General features: G+C 43.2%; 1 protein-coding gene across 6 annotated transcripts in view; it reads right to left on the reverse strand.

The window, feature by feature from the left end:
• Nucleotides 1–19,940, reverse strand: part of OCLN (occludin) — a 49,070-nt gene that overhangs the window by 19,839 nt on the left and 9,291 nt on the right. For 5 of the 6 annotated variants that reach the window (XM_015101255.4, XM_015101256.4, XM_015101257.4 and 2 more), the window contains exons 3-4: nt 18,565–19,243; nt 15,255–15,416 (exon numbers count right to left, since the gene is read on the reverse strand). In XM_015101255.4, coding sequence (XP_014956741.1) covers nt 15,255–15,416; nt 18,565–19,243 — 841 coding nt within the window. The remainder of the gene's footprint in view (nt 1–15,254; nt 15,417–18,564; nt 19,244–19,940) is intronic. The other variant, XM_060400238.1, reaches the window with a different exon arrangement.

Below are 19,940 nucleotides of genomic sequence, written 5' to 3' on the forward strand. Positions count from 1 at the left end.
AAACAAACAACAACAAACAACCCTATCATTTTCAAAACTATAGGAAGTTTTAGAACCTGAGAAAAATTTGGCTTAATTCTAAACAGTAAATGGTGAAGTCTTCCTCAAGGAACTTCAGAGCAGGTCTAAGAAATTAGGGGCAAAAGAAAGCAGGGTGAAAAACAAAATTCTGCAAGATTTGTCTTCTACTAAGTACTGAGGGGAAAGAAAAGTTTGAGAGTCAAGCAAACGGCCGGAATTTGCAGCTGTGAGGCTAAGAAGAGCCTTGGGCCTGAGGGTGATCCACCCCCAGACTCTCTGGGAAGGTGGAGTGGTGAGGGAAAAGGATGTTGCCGGCCCAGAAATTCACAGGGCAGCACCCAGCTGGCAGCTCTTCACTAGGATCTGCCTGGAGAGTTCCTGGTCCAAGTGGCACCCCTACCCCACAGACAGAGTTTTTTTCATATAAAATGGAAAGACAAGACAGCAGAAGACACTCAGAGAGGCTGAGGTGGAAAAAGATCGCTAACCAATCCGAGTCCCAAACAGGCACACTACAGAGGCTAAATTCCAAAAGGACAGGCACTCTCACCGACCATGTTTAGGAATAAGAGTTATTAACTTAAAATGGCAGCAAGTTTTACTAGGAGTCATACTCCAATCAAGAAAGACATTTCTAAAATGTCAAAATGAAATAAATTCCAGTGAAATAATTTCAAAAAATCTTCACAAGAGGCAGTTATATTGAAGACAACATTTTGTTCAGAATTTAATTATACTCATTAGAAGTGGTCTATGCCACTTGTGAAAAAAAAAAAAAAACACTTTGTAACACCTAACATCTAACAGCCCTTGGAGAATTAATGAAAACATCGCACATCCCTGTGGGGTGCCAAGGGAGGGGCACACACAGGGCGGCTCAGCACAGCTCTCCTCCCAGGACCTGCTGGCACTGAGCCTTCCTCCCCGGGACGAGGATGGAGCTGCTAAACCAGGCAGATCAACATTTGTGGTGCACGAGCAAGCCTCTCCACCTTGAAGTCAGGGATGGAATTGATTGAAAAGGTCAAGGGAAAAAAAAAAAGGTCAAGAGTGTTTTAGATCAATTCTCTCCTCTAAAAGAAAGTTGGGGAAAATCCTTTCTCTCCACACAAATCATCTAGAATTAGTACAAGCAGAAAGGACCAACAAAAGCCATGCCCCATTTTGCTCTTGGTTCCATCTACATTGCAAGCCGCTCACACAACACAGGAAGAGAGTCAGACTGGACCAGCATCCCACTGGTGCAGCATCTGACAGAAGGCATCCACCTCTAAGGAGGGGAGGAAAGTGCGCATGCCAGGCAAAACCTGACCCCACTGGTTCCTCACCACTGCCCTGTGAAATACAACTATCTTCACACTCAGATGGGGAAATTCGGCCTCTAAGGTTCAGTTAACTTGCTCTAGGTCACACAGAAGGTGACAAGGTGGAAGGGGGATGTAAACCCGGCCCACCTGTCTCCAAGCTCAGCTATTTCTGCCGTAAGAAATGATACCTCAGTAATCTAAACATGGCACGAAGCACCCATCTCATCTGGGCACGGACTATTCCCTGTAAGAAAAGGAACCATCCTCACAGCCTTACCCACCCGAATGAGATACAATGTGAATTCATTTTGAAGAGCCTTATTTGCCTACCAGACTATGGTTCTGGACACAATATTACTGTGAATATGTGCACCGGTCATCTTACCTTTGTTTACGCCCGTGTAGGAACACCACTCTCAAACAGGGGGGGCTTTTTCTGCTTGGTGATTAAAGGGAGGAATAAACCTGATGTCGGGGGAGGAGCGCCTTCAACTCCAGTTTTACAACCTGAGGTTTTGTACTCCAGTTTTACAATGTGAGGCCCACCTCCCCGGCCATGTGCCCCGGCACTACAAGTTTTCAAAACATGAAGTGGTCCAACTCGTTTTTCCTGTTTTCTGATATTTTACATTCGCAGAGGCTCCCCCAACAAGAGCCTCTGGAAAGGCTCTGCCCCGGGAAAGTTCCCTCAGACTTTTCTCCACCCTCGGTGGCTTGAAGGCAAATGCTCCCAAATACACTTATCCCACAAAGGAAGAGATCATGGACTAGGCTTGAGAGTCTGATTGATTTACATTGATCAGGTGGCCCTGGGGAGTTAGCAAACACAACGGTCCCTATCCAGACACAGGCTGCCCATAGGTGACATACACCAGCAAAGGGGAATTCTGAAGCTCTGAAAGAGTCAGTGAATTGCTAGAGCTTTGAAAGGGGTGAGGTGGAGAAGCTTACACTCAGTGAGTGATCCCATTCGAGGCCCCTGGCTCTAGCAAGGGAGGCCGTGGAGCAGACTGCGTTTGCACACTCGTGCGTCTTGTGCCGGCCTCCCCAGCAGCTGTGTCACAGGCACAGCACACCTTAGCTCTCTGAGCCGATGCCAGTCACCACCTGGCCTTCCAAATCCCCTTCGGTTTCCTACAGCACTCCCTACAACCTCAGCATGTTCTAAGTTTGCCCTGCCTGGAAAAGCCCACGTGCATACCTTAAATCAAAACCCCCTGGGCTGGCAGGACTAGGGCTGCAGTCTGGCTCCACGGAACAGTGTGGAGTATTCTCACAGCGTGGTCCCCAGACCAGCAGCATCAACGTCACCTAGGAACTCAGAGATGCAAGTTTTCAGGCCCCATTTCAGATCTGCTGCAGGAGAAACAGGGGTGGCTGGGGGGAGGTCTGAGAACCACTGATGGAGCGGGGAGGGGGTTTCCTCTACGTCACAGACAATTGCCCTGTTTAGAACATTATACCTATATTTAGAATTGACTCAGTTATTGAGTGCTGGATTTCCCTGGTGGCTCAGACGGTAAAGCGTCTGCCTACAATGTGGGAGTTTGATCCCTGGGTCGGGAAGATCCTCTGGACAAGGAAATGGCAACCCACTCCAGTACTCTTGCTTGGAAAATCCTGTGGACAGAGGAGCCTGGTAGGCTACAGTCCATGGGGTCGCAAAGAGTCAGACACGACTGAGTGACTAAACTATGTGTAACTATATTGAGTGCTGGAAATCTAGGAATCCCTGCTTTCAGAGCCCAAGAGACACTCAGCAGCTCCAGTACTGCTCACCTTCCATCACAACAGTCTACGCCAGCTCCCCAGGATGCCCTGGACAGACAGGGCCTCTGTCCTCCACGCTGCTGGGCTCCGAAGGTCAGTCCCGAGATAGGACGCTTGCACTCTCGTTCCATTTCACCCCACCTGAAGCCACAGATAACAGCAAAACCTTTGCCAGGGGCAGAGCCCAGTATACCAATTGTCGGCAGCCCACAGGACTGCTTTCACGTTAAAGAACACTTGGACGTATGACTGAAAATAAAAGAGTTACTCGAGTTTCTTCAGCTGTCTAACTCTGACTACCGCCACCGCCCCATCCTAGTCACCTGCTCCGCCTGGGTGGAAGGAGATGAGATGCAGAGCCTGCCTACACCTTTCAGAAAAACATCTGTTCTTATCTCATAGCAACCTTTCAAGTAAGAGAAAGAACAACAGTTTAACAACTGCAACCAACCATGAAAAGTATTTATATTTTGGGTATTCTTACCCAAGCTCCTTTGTTCCATGCCATCACTGCAAATACTAACACAATTATTCCTCTAGCTAAAATTGATTGGGAATTAATAAATTATGTGTTGGCCCTGACCTAAGCCCTTTCACTGTTACAAGATCAGCATATTCTGTGGATGGAACTTCTATTTTCCCGATGTACACAGAATAATCTACTAAATGAACAGGCAAAGTGATTATCTTCATCGGAGTCCAAAGAAACCAAAAACTAGCCAATGCTGACCACAAAGGACAGTGTTCAGGACCCTGCCTCTTCTCTACACCCAGCCAGATCCTCCCCACTGGCTCCTACCCTAACAGGTAAGTGCTGGGAACAACACTGTAACAGTCCTGCGTTCCAATGTGAAAGCCTTAGAGACTTCTAGAAATAAGGCTAACTATCACACTTGTTAACTTTTAGATCTAAGCATTTCCTACTTAAAAATAGGCTCGTGTTTAACCACCTTCACTTACTACTTGGTAATAATGAGAAACAGTTGATGGGATGTTCTCTCCAAATACAGTCTATTCTTGCTTCTGACATAAATCATGTGGCAAGATTTGTGCAAGAAAATGTGCAACTTAGGAGACAGGCATAAAACACTCCCTGAAAACTGGCACGCTGATTTGTGGTAGGGAAAAGCACTTTTCACACATATTACCTCATTTTAACGTTCGTGCTATTAACTGAACTATTTCCCCCAATTCTACTGGCAAAGAAAACGGAGGCTCGGAGATCTGAGAGGCAAACACGCCAAAAAAACACAAGTTATAAAGGCAAATGTAAGACTTATTCTGCTGGTAAGTATGTCAGGCTTAAGACAGATTGGTGAAGCCCTCTGCAAAGCTCAGTGTCCCCTCGTGTAAGGAGAGTATCCACACTGTAAAGACTGCACTTAGGACTGTCAGAATAATGTACAGAGTGGCTACACCTATAATGGCTATTTAGGAAATGGTGGCTCCTACCTTGCTTTTACTGTAACTTTAAAAAAAAATTTTTTTGGCTGCACCATGCAGCATGCTTGGGATCTCAGCTTCCCGACTGAACCCATGGCCCCTGCAGTGGAGCTCAGAGTCCTAGCCACTGGATCTCCAGGGCAGCAGCTACTGTGACTCTTTTAAAAACTTTCTTGCCGAAATTAAGACCGTGGAGCTCACCTCCCAAATCAGCCTGACATACTACACTGAAGACTACTGAGACAGCAGAGTCTAAACCCCTGGCCCCCGTGCACCGAGTCACCACCAAGTCTCCGCTTACTGCTGTGCCCACCTCGCAGGGCTTCAGCCTCCTTCGTGTAAGTCCACTGAGAAGACTGGACGACCTGAGGGCCCATGCCGCTCTTAGACTCTGTTTTCTTTTACTTCACCAAAGCAAAACCAAAAGTTATTCACAGGAGCACCTGAAAACAAAGTGCTTAACTTCTAGCAACTATTTCGCCAGAATATCGCAGGTATCAACTACCAGCTAAAACTAATTTCAGGTACACACATCTTACAGTCAGTTCTTTAATATTTACTGTAGGTGTGTGCTTTTCCAAAGCCAGATCCCAAGTTCTAAGAACTTACTCTACAGCAAATGAAGATGTATGTACTGATATTTATATTTATGACCTTCTGAAAATGCAGGTGGGGGAAGAGAGATTTGAACACAAAGATTAACATATATCACTCATATTCATGGGTGTAAGGGCATCAGCCCCTCCAACTTCAGCTCCACTGTTCACCCATGGCTGAACAGTCTGTGTACCAGCATTCTCACTGTGCTGGTGGGACACAGCTCCTCAGACCACGGTCCCCTCTCCTTGTGTGAGACCAAGCTGGAAGAGACAGAAAGGGATCTGAGCAGTCTGACACCCTCCAGGAGCAGCCAACAAATACTGAGGGGCACTGAGGTGAGACACAAGCCAGCGGAGTACTAAGGGGCACTGGGGTGAAGCAGGCCCATTCAAAGCTTCTCAGAAACTCATCCACAGCTACTTAAGTCGCGCTTTCCATTTAAACCTGGTCAGATGACACAGACATAAAAAATAAAAGGGCAATTACAATTAATCCGTGTAGTGCAGGGACTTCCCTGGTGGGCTAGTGGCTAAGACTCTGAGCTCCCAGTGCAGGGGGCCTGGGTTCTATCCCTGGTCAGAGAACTGGATCCCACACGCTACAACTAAGAGTTCACATGCCCCACTAAAGATCCCACACACAGCAGCTAAGACCCAGCATATCAAATAAATAAACAAAAATAAAATAAGTAAATATTAAAAAGAAAAATCCACATAGCACATATTCAGGTAGTATCATCTACAGAGTAGTTTCCATAGAAACCATCTCCCCATTCCACACAGTAACTATGGCAACCGCCACAAGCCAGATGATGTGTGAAGGGCCCTGTCCGGGCACAGTGCTCAGTGTGAGAATGGCCACCTGACCCAGGCCTACTCATTCATCAGCGCCTCCTCTCCCGGTCAGTCTTAGGTAAAGCACTGATATGAAAAACTCAAGAGTTCTAAGTAGCTGCTTTCTGCTCGACTTCTATGTGAGAAAATGAAGCCTACCAGGCAGGAGGGAATTAAGATGAGAAAGCAGATCCCAATGGCCTTGAAGTCCTGACTCTAGCTGTTCCTGATACACAGCCACGTGGCTAAGTTGTTTCAACTCTTTCTAGGTTTCATAAATCACCATCTGAAATGCTGCAGATAAATTCCTTTTTACCTCTCCTAATTTAAGCTCTGTTTTTGTCAACTATAACAGGTACTCATGCAACTCACGCAAAATTCTTTTCTGCACAATCAGCTGTTTTCCTTTCACTCTCCCTGTAAGGCAGACAGCTATATTTTACTGGTCTTCTTCATTTTCCCATAGGCATCTCACATTCGTCTTCAGTGGCACACCAAATAATAACAGTCAATTTCATAGATAAGAAAACTGAGGATCAGAAGGGTTAATCTGTTTACCCAAGAGTGCTGGAATCAGGACTCGAACCCAGAGCTTTAGGGTCCACCACTGTTCCTCTACCAGGAATTGTCTCCAAACGAGGCTTCCCTGACATACACAAAGGTTAAAAAGAACAGAACTGATCTTAAGAGTCACAGCGAAAGCAGGGAAGCTGGAATTCAAACCCTGGCATTTTACCTCCCTGATACACTGCTTCTAAGTAGAGAAGCCAGCACACAGAGCAAGAGTGGAGGAAAGGGGAAGACTACCAGTCCTTCAGGGCTGTTCACCTGAGACTAAACAAGGTGTCCTCTAAAGCAATGCTACCCTTCAGAGCTGGTAAGTACACTCAGGGCACCGGCAAGGAAGTCTGCTCAGTGGGAGAACATCTGAGGATATCTACTCTGCTCACAGTGGAACCAGAGTCCCTTTCCTAGCACCGAGAAGCGCTTCAGCCATGCGATCAAGACAACAGAAACAGAAAGGAACACATCGTGGTCTTTTTGAATGAAAGCAGGGGAGGCCCGCCAGGACAGGTCACCTCTGGGAGCAGGCAGAAGCAGGTGGGGAGGATGGTGAAAAACACAGGCTAATGTAACTGAGACCTAGTAATGTAGGCTGTATGGCAGGATGATGGGTGTTCGTGATGAAACAAATCGACAAATACAACGAGAAGGTTATGAATGGACCAAAGACAACAAGGTCATGAACAAAGAATGGGGAAAAACCCATTTCTGTGCACTCAAGTGCAATTAAAGAGAGAGAATACATAAGCATTAAAGCTTTCCCTGAAAGCACTTTCGCGTGGAAATGCTCAACTGGGGCTCCAATCCTGGTTTTGTCACATTATGTGAGCCCAGGCACATAGTGGGGGAAGGAGAAGGTGGGATGAATGGAGAGACTGACATTGAAACATATGGATGGCCTGTGGGAATTTGCTGCATGACTCAGGGAGCCCACAGACACACGCTGCTCTGTGACTCCCTAGACGGGTGGGATCGGGTGGGAACTGGGAGGGAGGTTCCAGAGGGAGGAGATGCGTGTGTGCGCCTATGGCTGATTCATGTTGATGTGAGGCAGAAGCCAGCACAATACTGCGGAACAGTTGTCCTCCAGTTGAAAATAAATTTAAAAATAATAATAATGCTTTCTGTTTATATAATAGCAAAGTTACCCTCAACATCAATTTTCTCCATTTTCAAAAAACGCTACATACTTACTGTAAGAAAATGACTTTATTATTACGTAATTATTCTGGTCAAAAATTGGAAAAAACCTAATACATAACAATACAGACTGGTCAAATACATCTCTCCAGTGGAATTTTACTACTAAAGGTGTGTACAACCAGAATTTCACACATTGCTGATAGCTGTATAAATTGGTACATCTCCTTTGAAGGGCAATTTCTCACTATCTATCAAAATTACAGATGTGTGTGTATATATACCCCTTAACTCAGTAATACTATAGGAAAGTCAGCCTACAGAAGTATATACATGGACAAACATGTTTACAAGGCATACCAAGCTTTTTTTTTTTAAATCCTATCATTGTCTGTAACATTAAACAACAAATGCACCCACCAATGAGAATGATTACATAAACCATGGTACATCCATACCACGAAGAGGCTATCAAGTGGTGAGGAAAGATCACCAAGACACACTGTAGGACTTTCCTAATGTTCCAGGGATTAAGAATCCTCCTGCCAGTGCAGGGGACACAGGTCTGATCCCTGATCCGGGAAGACGCCACATGCTGTGAGGCAACTAAGCCCACCTGCCACAGCTACTGAGCCTGCCTGCTGCAAGCAGAGAGAGCCCGAGAGCAGCAACAAAGACCCAGCTCAGCTGAAAGTAAATGAGTAAATAAATAAAATGATTCCACAAAAAGGACCCTGTTGGGAATTCCCCAGTGGTCCAGTGGTTAAGAATCTCCCGTGCAATGCAGGGGACTCAGGTTTGATCCCTGGTCAGAGAACTAAGGTCCTACACGCTGCAGAGCAAATAAGCTCACACACAACTGGAGAGTCCACGTGGCACAACGAAGACCCAACACGGCTGAGTAAATGAATATTTTATTTTTTAAAAAAGGACACACTGTAAAGCAAAAGGGTGAGGTGCAGACAGAATGGTGCGATCAGTACGTTACTTCTGCATAAAAAAGCAGGGAGTGTATTTTTTTAAATTTTATTTTCAGGAAATAAAGCACTGAAAGGAATTATAAGACACTAAGAAGAGCACTTAGGAGTGTGGGAGAGGGTGGGAAAGATACCTGGAAATAGACAAATGGAAACACAAGGATGGGAGGCAGACTGCCCTATTTTGTGGTTTTCTGTTTGGGTTTTTTTTTTTTTTTTTTGAAAAATTATAATTCTGGCCATGGATTTTTTTTTTTTTAAGGAGTAATTAGAAAGCTTTTATCTTGTCAAAACATACAAAAATAAAAACATATCACATCGACCAATCCAACAACATAAATGAGTCTCACAGCATTATGTTGAATGGACACAAAAGCACACAGCACATAATTTCATTTATGTGAAGGTTAAGAATAGGCGAATCTAACTGATATGAGCGAAATAAGAGGAGTCATCACCCCCTAGGGGATACTGACCAAGAGGCATGAGGAAACCCTGGACTCTGGAATGTACTATATCTTGATTTAGGTGCTGATTGCAAATGGGCTTATATGTGTAAAACTTCACCAAGCCATACAATTAAACTTAGTGTACTCAATGTCCTTTATTCTGTGTGTATATGGATATATGTTACACTTCAGTAAAAGTTCTTAACAGTATCAAAACTGTTTTTGAGGAGGGGACTTCCCTGGCAGTACAGCGGTTAAGACTTCACCTTCCAATGCAAGGGGTGGGAGTTCGATCCCTGATCAGGGAGCTAAGATCCACATGCCTCGAGGCCAAAAAATGAAAACATAAAACAGAACCAATACTGTAACAAAGTCAATAAAGACTTTTAAACATGGTCTACATTAAAAAAAAATCTTAAAAAAAATTTTTTTGAGGAATATTTAATGATGTGAAAACAAAGCCTCTAAGAGCAAGTTTAAAAAGGTAGAATTTGACACTGATAAGGACTGTAATCATACTTCTGAATTAGAATAAGCAATAGGAGAGGAAAAGGATTAAAGAAAATACACCAAAAAGGTAACTCTAGATGGCAGAAGTTTCTTCATACTTCACAGTATCTGAAAAATTATTCACAGTTACCAATCAGATAAATAATCATATATATACTTTTTAATTCAGAAAAAGTAACAATCTGGGGTTTAAGGATATAATAGAAAAAAATTAAGATTTAGAAGTTTAACTAAGAGCCTTTAAGCATTTAAAATACAACAATGTTGGTACAAACTTAACTGACTACAAAACATCCAGTGTGCAAACATGGCCTGTTTATTTTTACAAAGTACAAGATATCCAGAAAGGGGAGGAAAAAAAAAAAAACAGCCCTAAGATTCCAAAGGCAGGGAAACTATTGTGGTGGAGATTGAGAGACAGTAAATTAGAAAGTTGCAGGTTTTCTCACAGATAATACAAATGGGTTGAAACCTGCTTAAAAAACTCTGAAGGCTCAGCTTGTTGAGCTGATGCTTTGCTCTCTTAACCTAAAGATTTTAAAAAGCTAAGAAAGGCAGTAAGATTTAATAATGAATTTCTAGACATACCCCAATGTGTAGAGAAGGAGTAAACAAATATTCAGCAGGTAACTGTTCCTTCAACAAGTTTAGTAAGATACCCACCCCTACCCCAAACAACCCATTATTAGGATTTTATATATATATATATATATATGCTGCACACTGAACCCCAGAGAAGTGATGAAACAAGACAGCTGAAGTTAGGAGGTATATGGGAGTGGGGTAGGGTGAGAAGTCATGGATAAATTAAAAACTGGCAAGTATCTGCTGAAGCAGAGCCACTTTTTAGGGGGCATAAGAAAAACTGATAAGTCACCATTTTGGTCTCTTTAGAAAAATTCACTGGTTGTTAAGAACTTAAAGACCGTTTACTACCATTCATGCTGCAAAATGCAGTGAATTTTTGTGTCAGAAATCCTGTCATAACAAATAGATTTAACAAACTCAACTTACGTAAAGCTACCTGTGTTCTCTTCATTTATCTGTAAAAGGATGTCCCTAATTGATTATGTAGTGTAAGAATAGTTGAAGATAGGCCAGAAGGACTATCTGTGAATTAATTATCCTGCTTATGTAGAAGAACAGTGATCACTGAAGAAAACTGATTGGTTGCTACCAGCCAGTTTAACTTATTCAAAGCCTCTGTTATTTTCTTGCATACCAAACTAGTGAATTAGTGGGAGAAGGCAATGGCACCCCACTCCAGTACTCTTGCCTGGAAAATCCCATGGGCAGAGGAGCCTGGTGGGCTGCAGTCTGTGGGGTCACTAAGAGTCGGACACGACTGAGCGACTTCACTTTCACTTTTCACTTTCATGCATTGGAGAAGGAAATGGCAACCCACTCCAGTGTTCTTGCCTAGAGAATCCCAGGGATGGGGGAGCCTGGTGGGCTGCCGTCTGTGGGGTTGCACAGAGTTGCACACGACTGAAGCGACTTAGCAGCAGCATCCATATGCTGTGTTCTGCTCAACAGTGTCCGACTCTTTGCGATCCGATGGACTATAGCCTGCCAGGCTCTTCTATCCATGGTATTTCCCAGGGAAGAATACTGGAATGGGTTGCCATTTCCTTCTCCAGCAGATTTTCCTGATCCAGGGATCAAACTCACATCTCTTACAACTCCTGCATTGGCAGGTGGATTCTTTACCACTGTACCACCTGAGAAGCCCTTATGTATGTCTTCAGCTCAGTCGCTCAGTCCTGTCCGACTCTTTGCGACCCCATGAATCACAGCACGCCAGGCCTCCCTGTCCATCACCCACTCCCGGAGTTCACTCAGACTCACGTTCATCGAGTCCGTGATGCCATCCAGCCATCTCATCCTCTGTCGTCCCCTTCTCCTCCTGCCCCCAATCCCTCCCAGCATCAGAGTCTTTTCCAATGAGTCAACTCTTCACATGAGGTGGCCAAAGTATTGGAGCTTCAGCTTCAACATCAGTCCTTCCAATGAACACCCAGGACTGATCTCCTCTAGATGGACTGGTTGGATCTCCTTGCAGTCCAAGGGACTCTCAAGAATCTTCTCCAACACCACAGTTCAAAAGCATCAATTCTTCAGTGCTCAGCTTTCTTCACAGTCCAACTCTCACATCCATACATGACCACCATAGCCTCGACTAGACGGACCTTTGTTGACAAATTAATGTCTCTGCTTTTCTATATGCTATCTAGGTTGGTCATAACTTTTCTTCCAAGGAGTAAGCGTCTTTTAATTTCATGGATGCAGTCACCATCTGCAGTGATTTTGGAGCCCCCCAAAATAAAGTCTGACACTGTTTCCACTGTTTCCCCATCTATTTCCCATAAAGTGATGGGACCAGATGCCATGATCTTCGTTTTCTGAATGTTGAGCTTTAAGCCAACTTTTCCACTCTCCTCTTTTACTTTCATCAAGAGGCTTTTTAGTTCCTCTTCACTTTCCGCCATAAGGGTGGTGTCATCTGCATATCTGAGGTTATTGATATTTCTCCCGGCAATCTTGATTCCAGCTTGTGCTTCTTCCAGTCCAGCGTTTCTCATGATGTACTCTGCATAGAAGTTAAATAAGCAGGGTGACAATATACAGCCTTGACGTACTCCTTTCCCTGTTTGGAACCAGTCTGTTGTTCCATGCCCAGTTCTAACTGTTGCTTCCTGACCTGCATACAGGTTTCTCAAGAGGCAGGTATTCCTCTCAAGATGGGTATTCCCATCTCTTTCAGAATTTTCCAGTTTGTTGTGATTCACACAGTCAAAGGCTTTGTCATAGTCAATAAAGCAGAAATAGATGTTTTTCTGGAACTCTCTTGCTTCTTCAATGATCCAGCGGATGTTGGCAATTTGATCTCTGGTTCCTCTGCCTTTTCTAAAACCAGCTTGAACATCTGGAAGTTCACGGTTCACGTACTGCTGAAGCCTGGCTTGGAGAATTTTGAGCACTACTTTACTATAAGTCTGTCTTATATATATATGTCTTACTTATCCATAATTAGAATTCAAATTTTAATTCTCACTTAGTACAAGTTATTAATTTAGATTCTCTTCCATTATTCCAAGTGGAAGTCTTTTTTATGATATTAATTTTTAATAACCAAAAAGAAAAAATACTAATCCACTCCACTGTCCGGCACTTTAGATGCAGCATCGAACATTTCCACTTGGGCAGCTATGTTATCGGAGTGAAACCCACTGGAGCAGAATTATTGCATAAGAGTGTAGAAAAGAGAGTAACTGTCTGCATCTGGTTGTGGAAGTAAACTCAGGCAAAAATGAAAATGAGGGGTTGAGTTCAGCAAAGCACACCTGAGCAGGTGAGGGGAGAGAGAAAAATGGAAGGAAAAACACAATACCTGTAGCTTAAACCAAGATCTTATTTCAAACAGCCTTTCTTAGACACTTCAGTTGGGAAAACAAGGGGAAAGGAAAGGAGGAATTTAGGTGATTTAAGTTTCGCATGAAACATCAGTGTGTTCAAAGTCTCACATCTGCTATTCAACAGACGCTTATCTACTTTCACATGATGAAACATTTATTACTATAGACAAGCTATGAAGCTCACCCGAAACAATCTATAGGCTAGCTATCTAATTTCTAGAGATTCAGTGAGGAAGCAATACTGCCTTTTTAAAAATTAAAAGTCCCTTCACTTTACCATCATTACCGCCTCCCTAAGTTACTATGGCTATCTTCTGTCAAATTATCAAAAGCACCCAGAACTGATTAAACTTTCACGACAGTAAAGTCAGATGAGAAGTCAAAGTTCCCTGGGACTGTAATATCTCTGGCCCTGGTCTCTCCTGAGTCACTTTTTAGGCTCTCGAAACCTTAAGTAAACAAATCCAACAGCCAGTGAAAACTGACACACCCAGAAACTCCCAGTGAAACCTTGACTTCACAGTTCACAACAGGCTGTCCTGTTCCCTCTACAGGTGGCTTTGCCTGGAGCTAAAGGTCAAAAGGAAACAATCGCCAACACCCTCACATGTCGTGGGGGTAAAAATGAGAAAAACAAGCAGCAGGCTTCCAAGAGAGGCCAGGAACACAGGCATCCACAGACCATACCTTTTGATTTTCCTGACTGCTTTGTCTTAGTACCTCCACTAGGAAAATTTCATCTACATTCCTAAATTTCTTCAAATATCAGGTGCACAACATGCAAGAGCTAGGAGCCTTCCAGATTATCAATATCTCCACCCCCGACCTGACCAGCAGGATGCACCCTCAACCCACTCCGCTCTGCTCCCACTGGCCAAAACCAACCTATCCTGGAACCAGAATCCAGGAGTCTCGACTAAACTTCATGGCAAGAAACCAATCTGCTCAAAGAAACCGAGGAAGGCAGTTTCTGAGGCTGCTCTCTCAAGAACACCATAACACAGCACTTCCAAGAAACAAAGCTTGGATCCCCCAAAACAGGTTAGTTAGCTATCAGTGTTACCAACCAGCGGTCTGGGCCTCCTTAACTGAGGAAAAAGAAAGATCACAGACCAGACAAGAAATTCAGGCAAGACTTTACTGGGGCCCCTGCGACAGGAGGGGGAGCAAGAACAAACAACTGGTTCCCCTGCTTGCCTGATTCTTGAGGGGGTGGTGGGCTTAGTCTTCAAAGGGAGTGAGGGTAGGGTGTATCCCAGGGTCGGGTCACAGGGGTTGCCGAGGTGGTTTGCCCACCGCTTAGGTGGTGCTGTGCATGCAGGGGCCTGTGCAATACCCCGCTTTTGCTCCCGACCCTCTGCTTTTGCTCCCGACCCTCTGCTTTTGCTCCAGGCTCTTTAAGAACAGCAGTTGGATTTTTTGGTCTCTTTGTATCCACTGTCCAGAATCTGCCCCAACTGGGCATGCATGCAGTTATTTTCAGTCCCAGATAATTCCTATTTTGTTGCTCCAGGAGAGGTGTGTCCAGGTGCAAGCACTGTAGCACTGCAGCAAAGGGCCCCAAGTCCCAGTTCATCTCATCAGTAACGCATTTGGGAGATATTTTTGGTAAGAGGGACTTTCCACATTTTCACATCATTTAGGAAGCCACCTACTGGTAGCATTAAAAGTATACGCAAAAAAAAAAAAAAAAAAAAAAAGAACCTGCCCTAATCTCTGCCTTCACTGAAGTATTTCATATATCTATGTTAGTGCTTGTGAGTCACCAGGCTGTTCTCCATGTAAAAGGTTTAAAGATCTCCCAGCTGCCACCACCCTAAAAACACCCTTGCGGATCTTGATCCAAGACAGTGCTTCCCTCCAAAACCATCAGCAGGAAAATAAAAGCGAAGGGGAGAGGAGTTGCTTTTGTTCTTCAAAGCCACGTACGTTTTTTTGTCCCTCGTGATTCCTTTAAAAGCCATTTCTGCTCAGGGCCTAGATCCACTTCTCAGAGACAGAAATCTGGCTTTTTACCTCGGAGTAAATCCACGTCCACTCACCCCACCTTATTAATGTTCAAAGTAAAACCTGAGGCCTCAACTTTTGCAATATACAAAGACAATAATTCTAAGAATAAAGTTTCACAAAGCACACTAGATCAAATTTAAAGGCAGATCTGGGGTATTTATAGGGGAAAAAAAAAGCAAAACTGGATATTTACTGACTTTCATAAAACACTTACCCACTCTTCCACATTGGGAGGCTGCTCATCATAAATACGTTCCTTGTCCCACAGAATGTTTGACTTGTCATATCGGTTCATCTTTCTTCGAGTTTTCACAGCAAAGAAAATCATTAGAGCAAAAGCCACAATAACCATGAACCCCAGTACAATGGCAATGGCCTAAAAAGAGATTAAAGATATTGAGATATTTAGCTTTTAATTGTTTACTTTATTCCAATACAACTCTACAAATACCTAAGGCCCCACTAACTAGCTTAACTGCTCTAAAACTGATATAAATGGTTACTTCGTAAGACTGCAAAACCTAGCCGAAGCCACAGGGGTTAAGGCTACCAAAACACACAAAGACACACGTCCACACACAGAGACATACACACACCTCAACCATGAGTCAATCCTTGGAATAATGATCCCTGTTTTAGAATTATAGAAAACTAGTTCTAAAGTCTGAGAACTAGGGGCCATATTTTCATAAATAAAGGATAACGGCCAATAATTAACTCAATCCCCGGCATACTTCTAAAGGGTTTTGAAAAATGTTATTCACAGAAGTTGTTTCAAATATCCAATCATGCTTATATAGTCTTGTTTGTAACACATACTTGGCTCAACTTTTTACACTGAATATAAACTTCAGTCCAAAGAGAATCTGCCTTATCATAAATTATGCAGACATAATCTAACCAAGCTATAAATTAAAGAAAATGGGCTGATAATTCATTTAGTCTGTTAGTTTCTTCTCTTTTAGGTGTCTTTTGTGTACTTACTAGAAGGACCTGTGACAAGGAAACCCTACCCCTGACCATTCTAGTGTCTGACAGGTATGTTACATGGTACACTGGCCTGGAGGCACTTAAGAGTTGGGCAGGTACCAGAACTCTGGCCTGAATGTCTGCTAAGAGGAAGCTCTCTTTGTAGCTGGTCTGTCCAACAGTCATAGCCGTTTTCAAAGAATAGAGGCTTCAGGTAGTCAGAGGACTAAGAAGGATGACAGTATGGTAAGACAGAGTACCAACCCTCAGCCCTATTTACCAAATGTCAACAACAAATATTCTGAAACCTACATTTCTGTCTTCAAAATAATGGTAGTTATTGGAGACGGTCTAACCCCCAGAAGTGACTCATTCAGGTAAAGCACAAAAACTCCTGGGTCAGTGTAAGGAGAAAACAAAGCAAAAAAGGTTAGTAACTTAGAAACACTTTAATTAGAATGACGCACGGTTATAGAAGGCAGGCTTCACAACCGCACCTGTACATTTGAATCACCTAACAGCTTTTTGAAATACTGACTTACACAACAAAAATTAGCAAACAGTTTTAAAAGAAATTAAAGAAGATCCAAGTAAATGGAAAGACACCCTATGTTCACAAAGCAGAAGACATTATAAAGAGGACAATTCTTCTCCCAGCTAAGATTCTGAAGAACTGCGTTGATCTACAAATTCAAAGCAATCTTTCAAAATCCTAGCTGGCTTTTTTTTTGCAGAAATTGGCAGGGTGATCCTAAAACATATATGAAAATACAAGAGACCTAGAATCTAAACCACAAAATCATGAAAAATAAGAACAAATTTGGAGGACCACCACTTCCCAGTTTCAAAATTGATGATAAAGCTGTAGCAATCAAGGAGTGTGGTACTGACTTAAGAACAGAAACACAGGTTAATGGAAACAAGTTGAGAGTCTAGAAATAAATCATCACATTTATGGTCAATTCGTTTTTGACAAAGGCATGAAAATAACTCAATGGAGAGTTATTTCAATAAATAATACTAAGACAACTGGATATCCACATGCAAGAAATGCTGGACCCCTTCCTTACGATGTGACCCACGTTAACTCAAATTATAAAACTCTTGGAAGAAAACATCATAGTAAATCTTTGCGACCTTGAATTAGGCAAAGTGTTTTGAGACAACACCAAAAGCACAAGCAACAAAGAAAAATCAGATCTCATCAAAATGAAAAACTTTTGTGCAAAGAGCATCATCTAGATATAAAATGGAGAGAAAAAATTATAACGGACTTGTAACCAAATAAATACAATTTCTCACAACTCAATAATAAAAATCCAAATACCCCCACTAAAAAACGGACAAAGATTCTGAATTACCATTTCTCCAAAGAAGATATACTAATGGCCAATAAGCCCAAGAAAATATCATTAGTTATCAAGGAAACGCAAATCAAAACCAGTATCACTTCACACTCATTAGCATCAGTTCAGTTCAGCTGCTCAGTTGTGTCTCTTTGCAACCCCATGGACCGCAGCATGCCAGGCTTCCCTGTCCATCACCAACTCCCAGCTCAAACTCATGTCCATCAGGTTGGTGATGCCATCCAACCATCTCATCCTCTGTTGGCCCCTTCTCCTCCTGCCTTCAATCTTTCTCAGCATCAGGGTCTCTTCCAATGAGTTAGTTCTTTGCATCAGGTGCCCAAAGAACTAACTCACTGGAAAAGACCCTGATGCTGGGAGGATTAGCATGGTTAGAATCAAACAGAAAAACAATGCTGCTGAGGCTGTGGAGAAACTGGAATCTTCATACATTTCTGGTAAATGTGTAATCATGCAACCTCTTTGGAGAAGAATGTGATAGTTCCTCAAAAGTTTAAATGAAGAGTCTCCATAAGACCCATCAATTCCGCCCTTAAGTATATACTAAACTCAAGCCACATTAAAACAGGTTTCACACAAAAGTTCAGAGCATTATTCATAATAGCCAAAATACAGCCAAATGCCTATCAGCCAACTAAAGAAAATGCGGTATATGCACACAGTGGGATAGCATTCAGCAACGAAAAGGAATGAGGCACTGGTATATACTATAATATGGATGAACCTTAAAACATTATCGCTGAGTGAAAGAAGCCAGTCATAAAAAAAAAGAAAACACATCCTGTATGATTCTGCGTATATGAAATATCCAGAACAGGCAAATCTCTAGAAGAGGATTAGCGGTTTCGGGATCTGGGGACGGTTAGGGAAACGAGGAGTGCGTGCTAATGAGGATGGGGTCTCTTTATAGGGTAGGGAAAATGTTCTAAGATGAACTGCGGTGACAACTGCACAACTCTGTGAATATACTCAAAACAAATGAACTGTACTTGAAGTGGAAGAATTAGATGGTATGTTAACTATACCTTAATAAGGACACACCGCCCTTCGCTCAGATTCTGATTTAAATACCAGTGGGGCCATGACATCACTATTTTTTTAAACATTCCCAAGCGAATCTATTAAGCATCCCAAGGTGAGAACCTCTGACCCAAGGAAAGAGGGGAGGGGAAACAAAACTACTCCTACCTCCTGGGGATCCACCACACAGTAGTGATATAAATATTGATCCACGTAGAGTCCAGTAGCTGCAGGTGTATAAAACTGGTTGCAGAGGGTATATATCTGTGAACTGTAGAGAGACCCAGAGGCCTGGGCTGTTGGGTTGACTCCCATTATATAGACAATTGTGGCAATAAACATCATAATGCCCAGGATGGCGCTCACTATTATCACAGTCAAATAATACCTTCTTGTTCTAGATATGCCTGACCTTACAACGCTGGTAACAAATATCACCAATGCAGCAATGAAACAAAAGGCAGCCATGGCCAGCAGGAATCCCTTTGCCGCTCTTGGATCCGTATAGCCTGTTCCATAGCCATAACCGTAGCCATAACCATAGCCATAGCCACTTCCGTAGCTACCAAAGGCACTTCCTCCGAAAGGGTAGTTAATGCTGCCTCCCATTAAGGTTCCATAGCCTCTGTCCCAGGCAAGAGTGGAGGCAACACAGGCAAAAATGGCAATGCACATCACGATAACAAGCATAGACAGGATCCGAATTACTCCGGGAGGAGAGGTCCATTTGTAGAAGTGGAGAATTTCATCTTCCGGGTAGAAAGAATATGCTGGCTGGGACAGCATTGGTCGAACGTGCATCTCTCCACTATATATGTCATTGCTTGGTGCATAGTGATTAGGTTTGCTGAAATGCACACGAAAACAATTTTAAGTTACACTTTTTAATGGTAAGCAGAAAGAACATATAAAAGTACCTGTAATAATTTAAACAAACCACTGGCAAAGGAAACTATTCTTTGTACTGCCCCACTGCAATGGGCAATTTGTGTCTCCCCGCCCTTCCCAAATCAAGTATCAAAATCCTAACATTACCATAATTACATTAATCCTCAATGTAATGGTATTAGAAGGTGGGGTCTTTGGGAAGTAAATAGGTCATGAGGGTGGAGCTCTCATGAATGGGATTAGTGCCCTTATAAAAAGGGCCCTAGAGAGCCTGCTCACCCCTTCTACAATGTGAGGATTCAAGAAGTTGGCAGTCTGCAATCTGGAAGAGGGCCTCCTCCAGCACTTATCTTGGACTCCCAGCCTCTGAACTGCAAGAATAAATTTCTGTTGCCACCCAGTCTATGATACTTTACTACAGATATCCCCAGCAGACTCAGACACCCACTGAACAGTAAAGGTATCTGTGCAGACACATCAGCATCCCCTGGAGGGTCTGCTGGCCCTCATCCCCAGAGTTGCTCAGTCTGCAGGTCCGGAGTAGAAGTTTCCGGATGCTGCTGATGCTACATTGAGAATGACTGCTTAGTTTCTATGGAGCAGAGGTTCTCAAGTTCTACGGAATATTAGAATCACCCAGGGAATGTGTAAAATCC

The sequence above is a fragment of the Ovis aries genome, chromosome 16 (assembly GCF_016772045.2).
Source record: "Ovis aries strain OAR_USU_Benz2616 breed Rambouillet chromosome 16, ARS-UI_Ramb_v3.0, whole genome shotgun sequence".
Classification (NCBI taxonomy): Eukaryota; Metazoa; Chordata; class Mammalia; order Artiodactyla; family Bovidae; genus Ovis; species Ovis aries.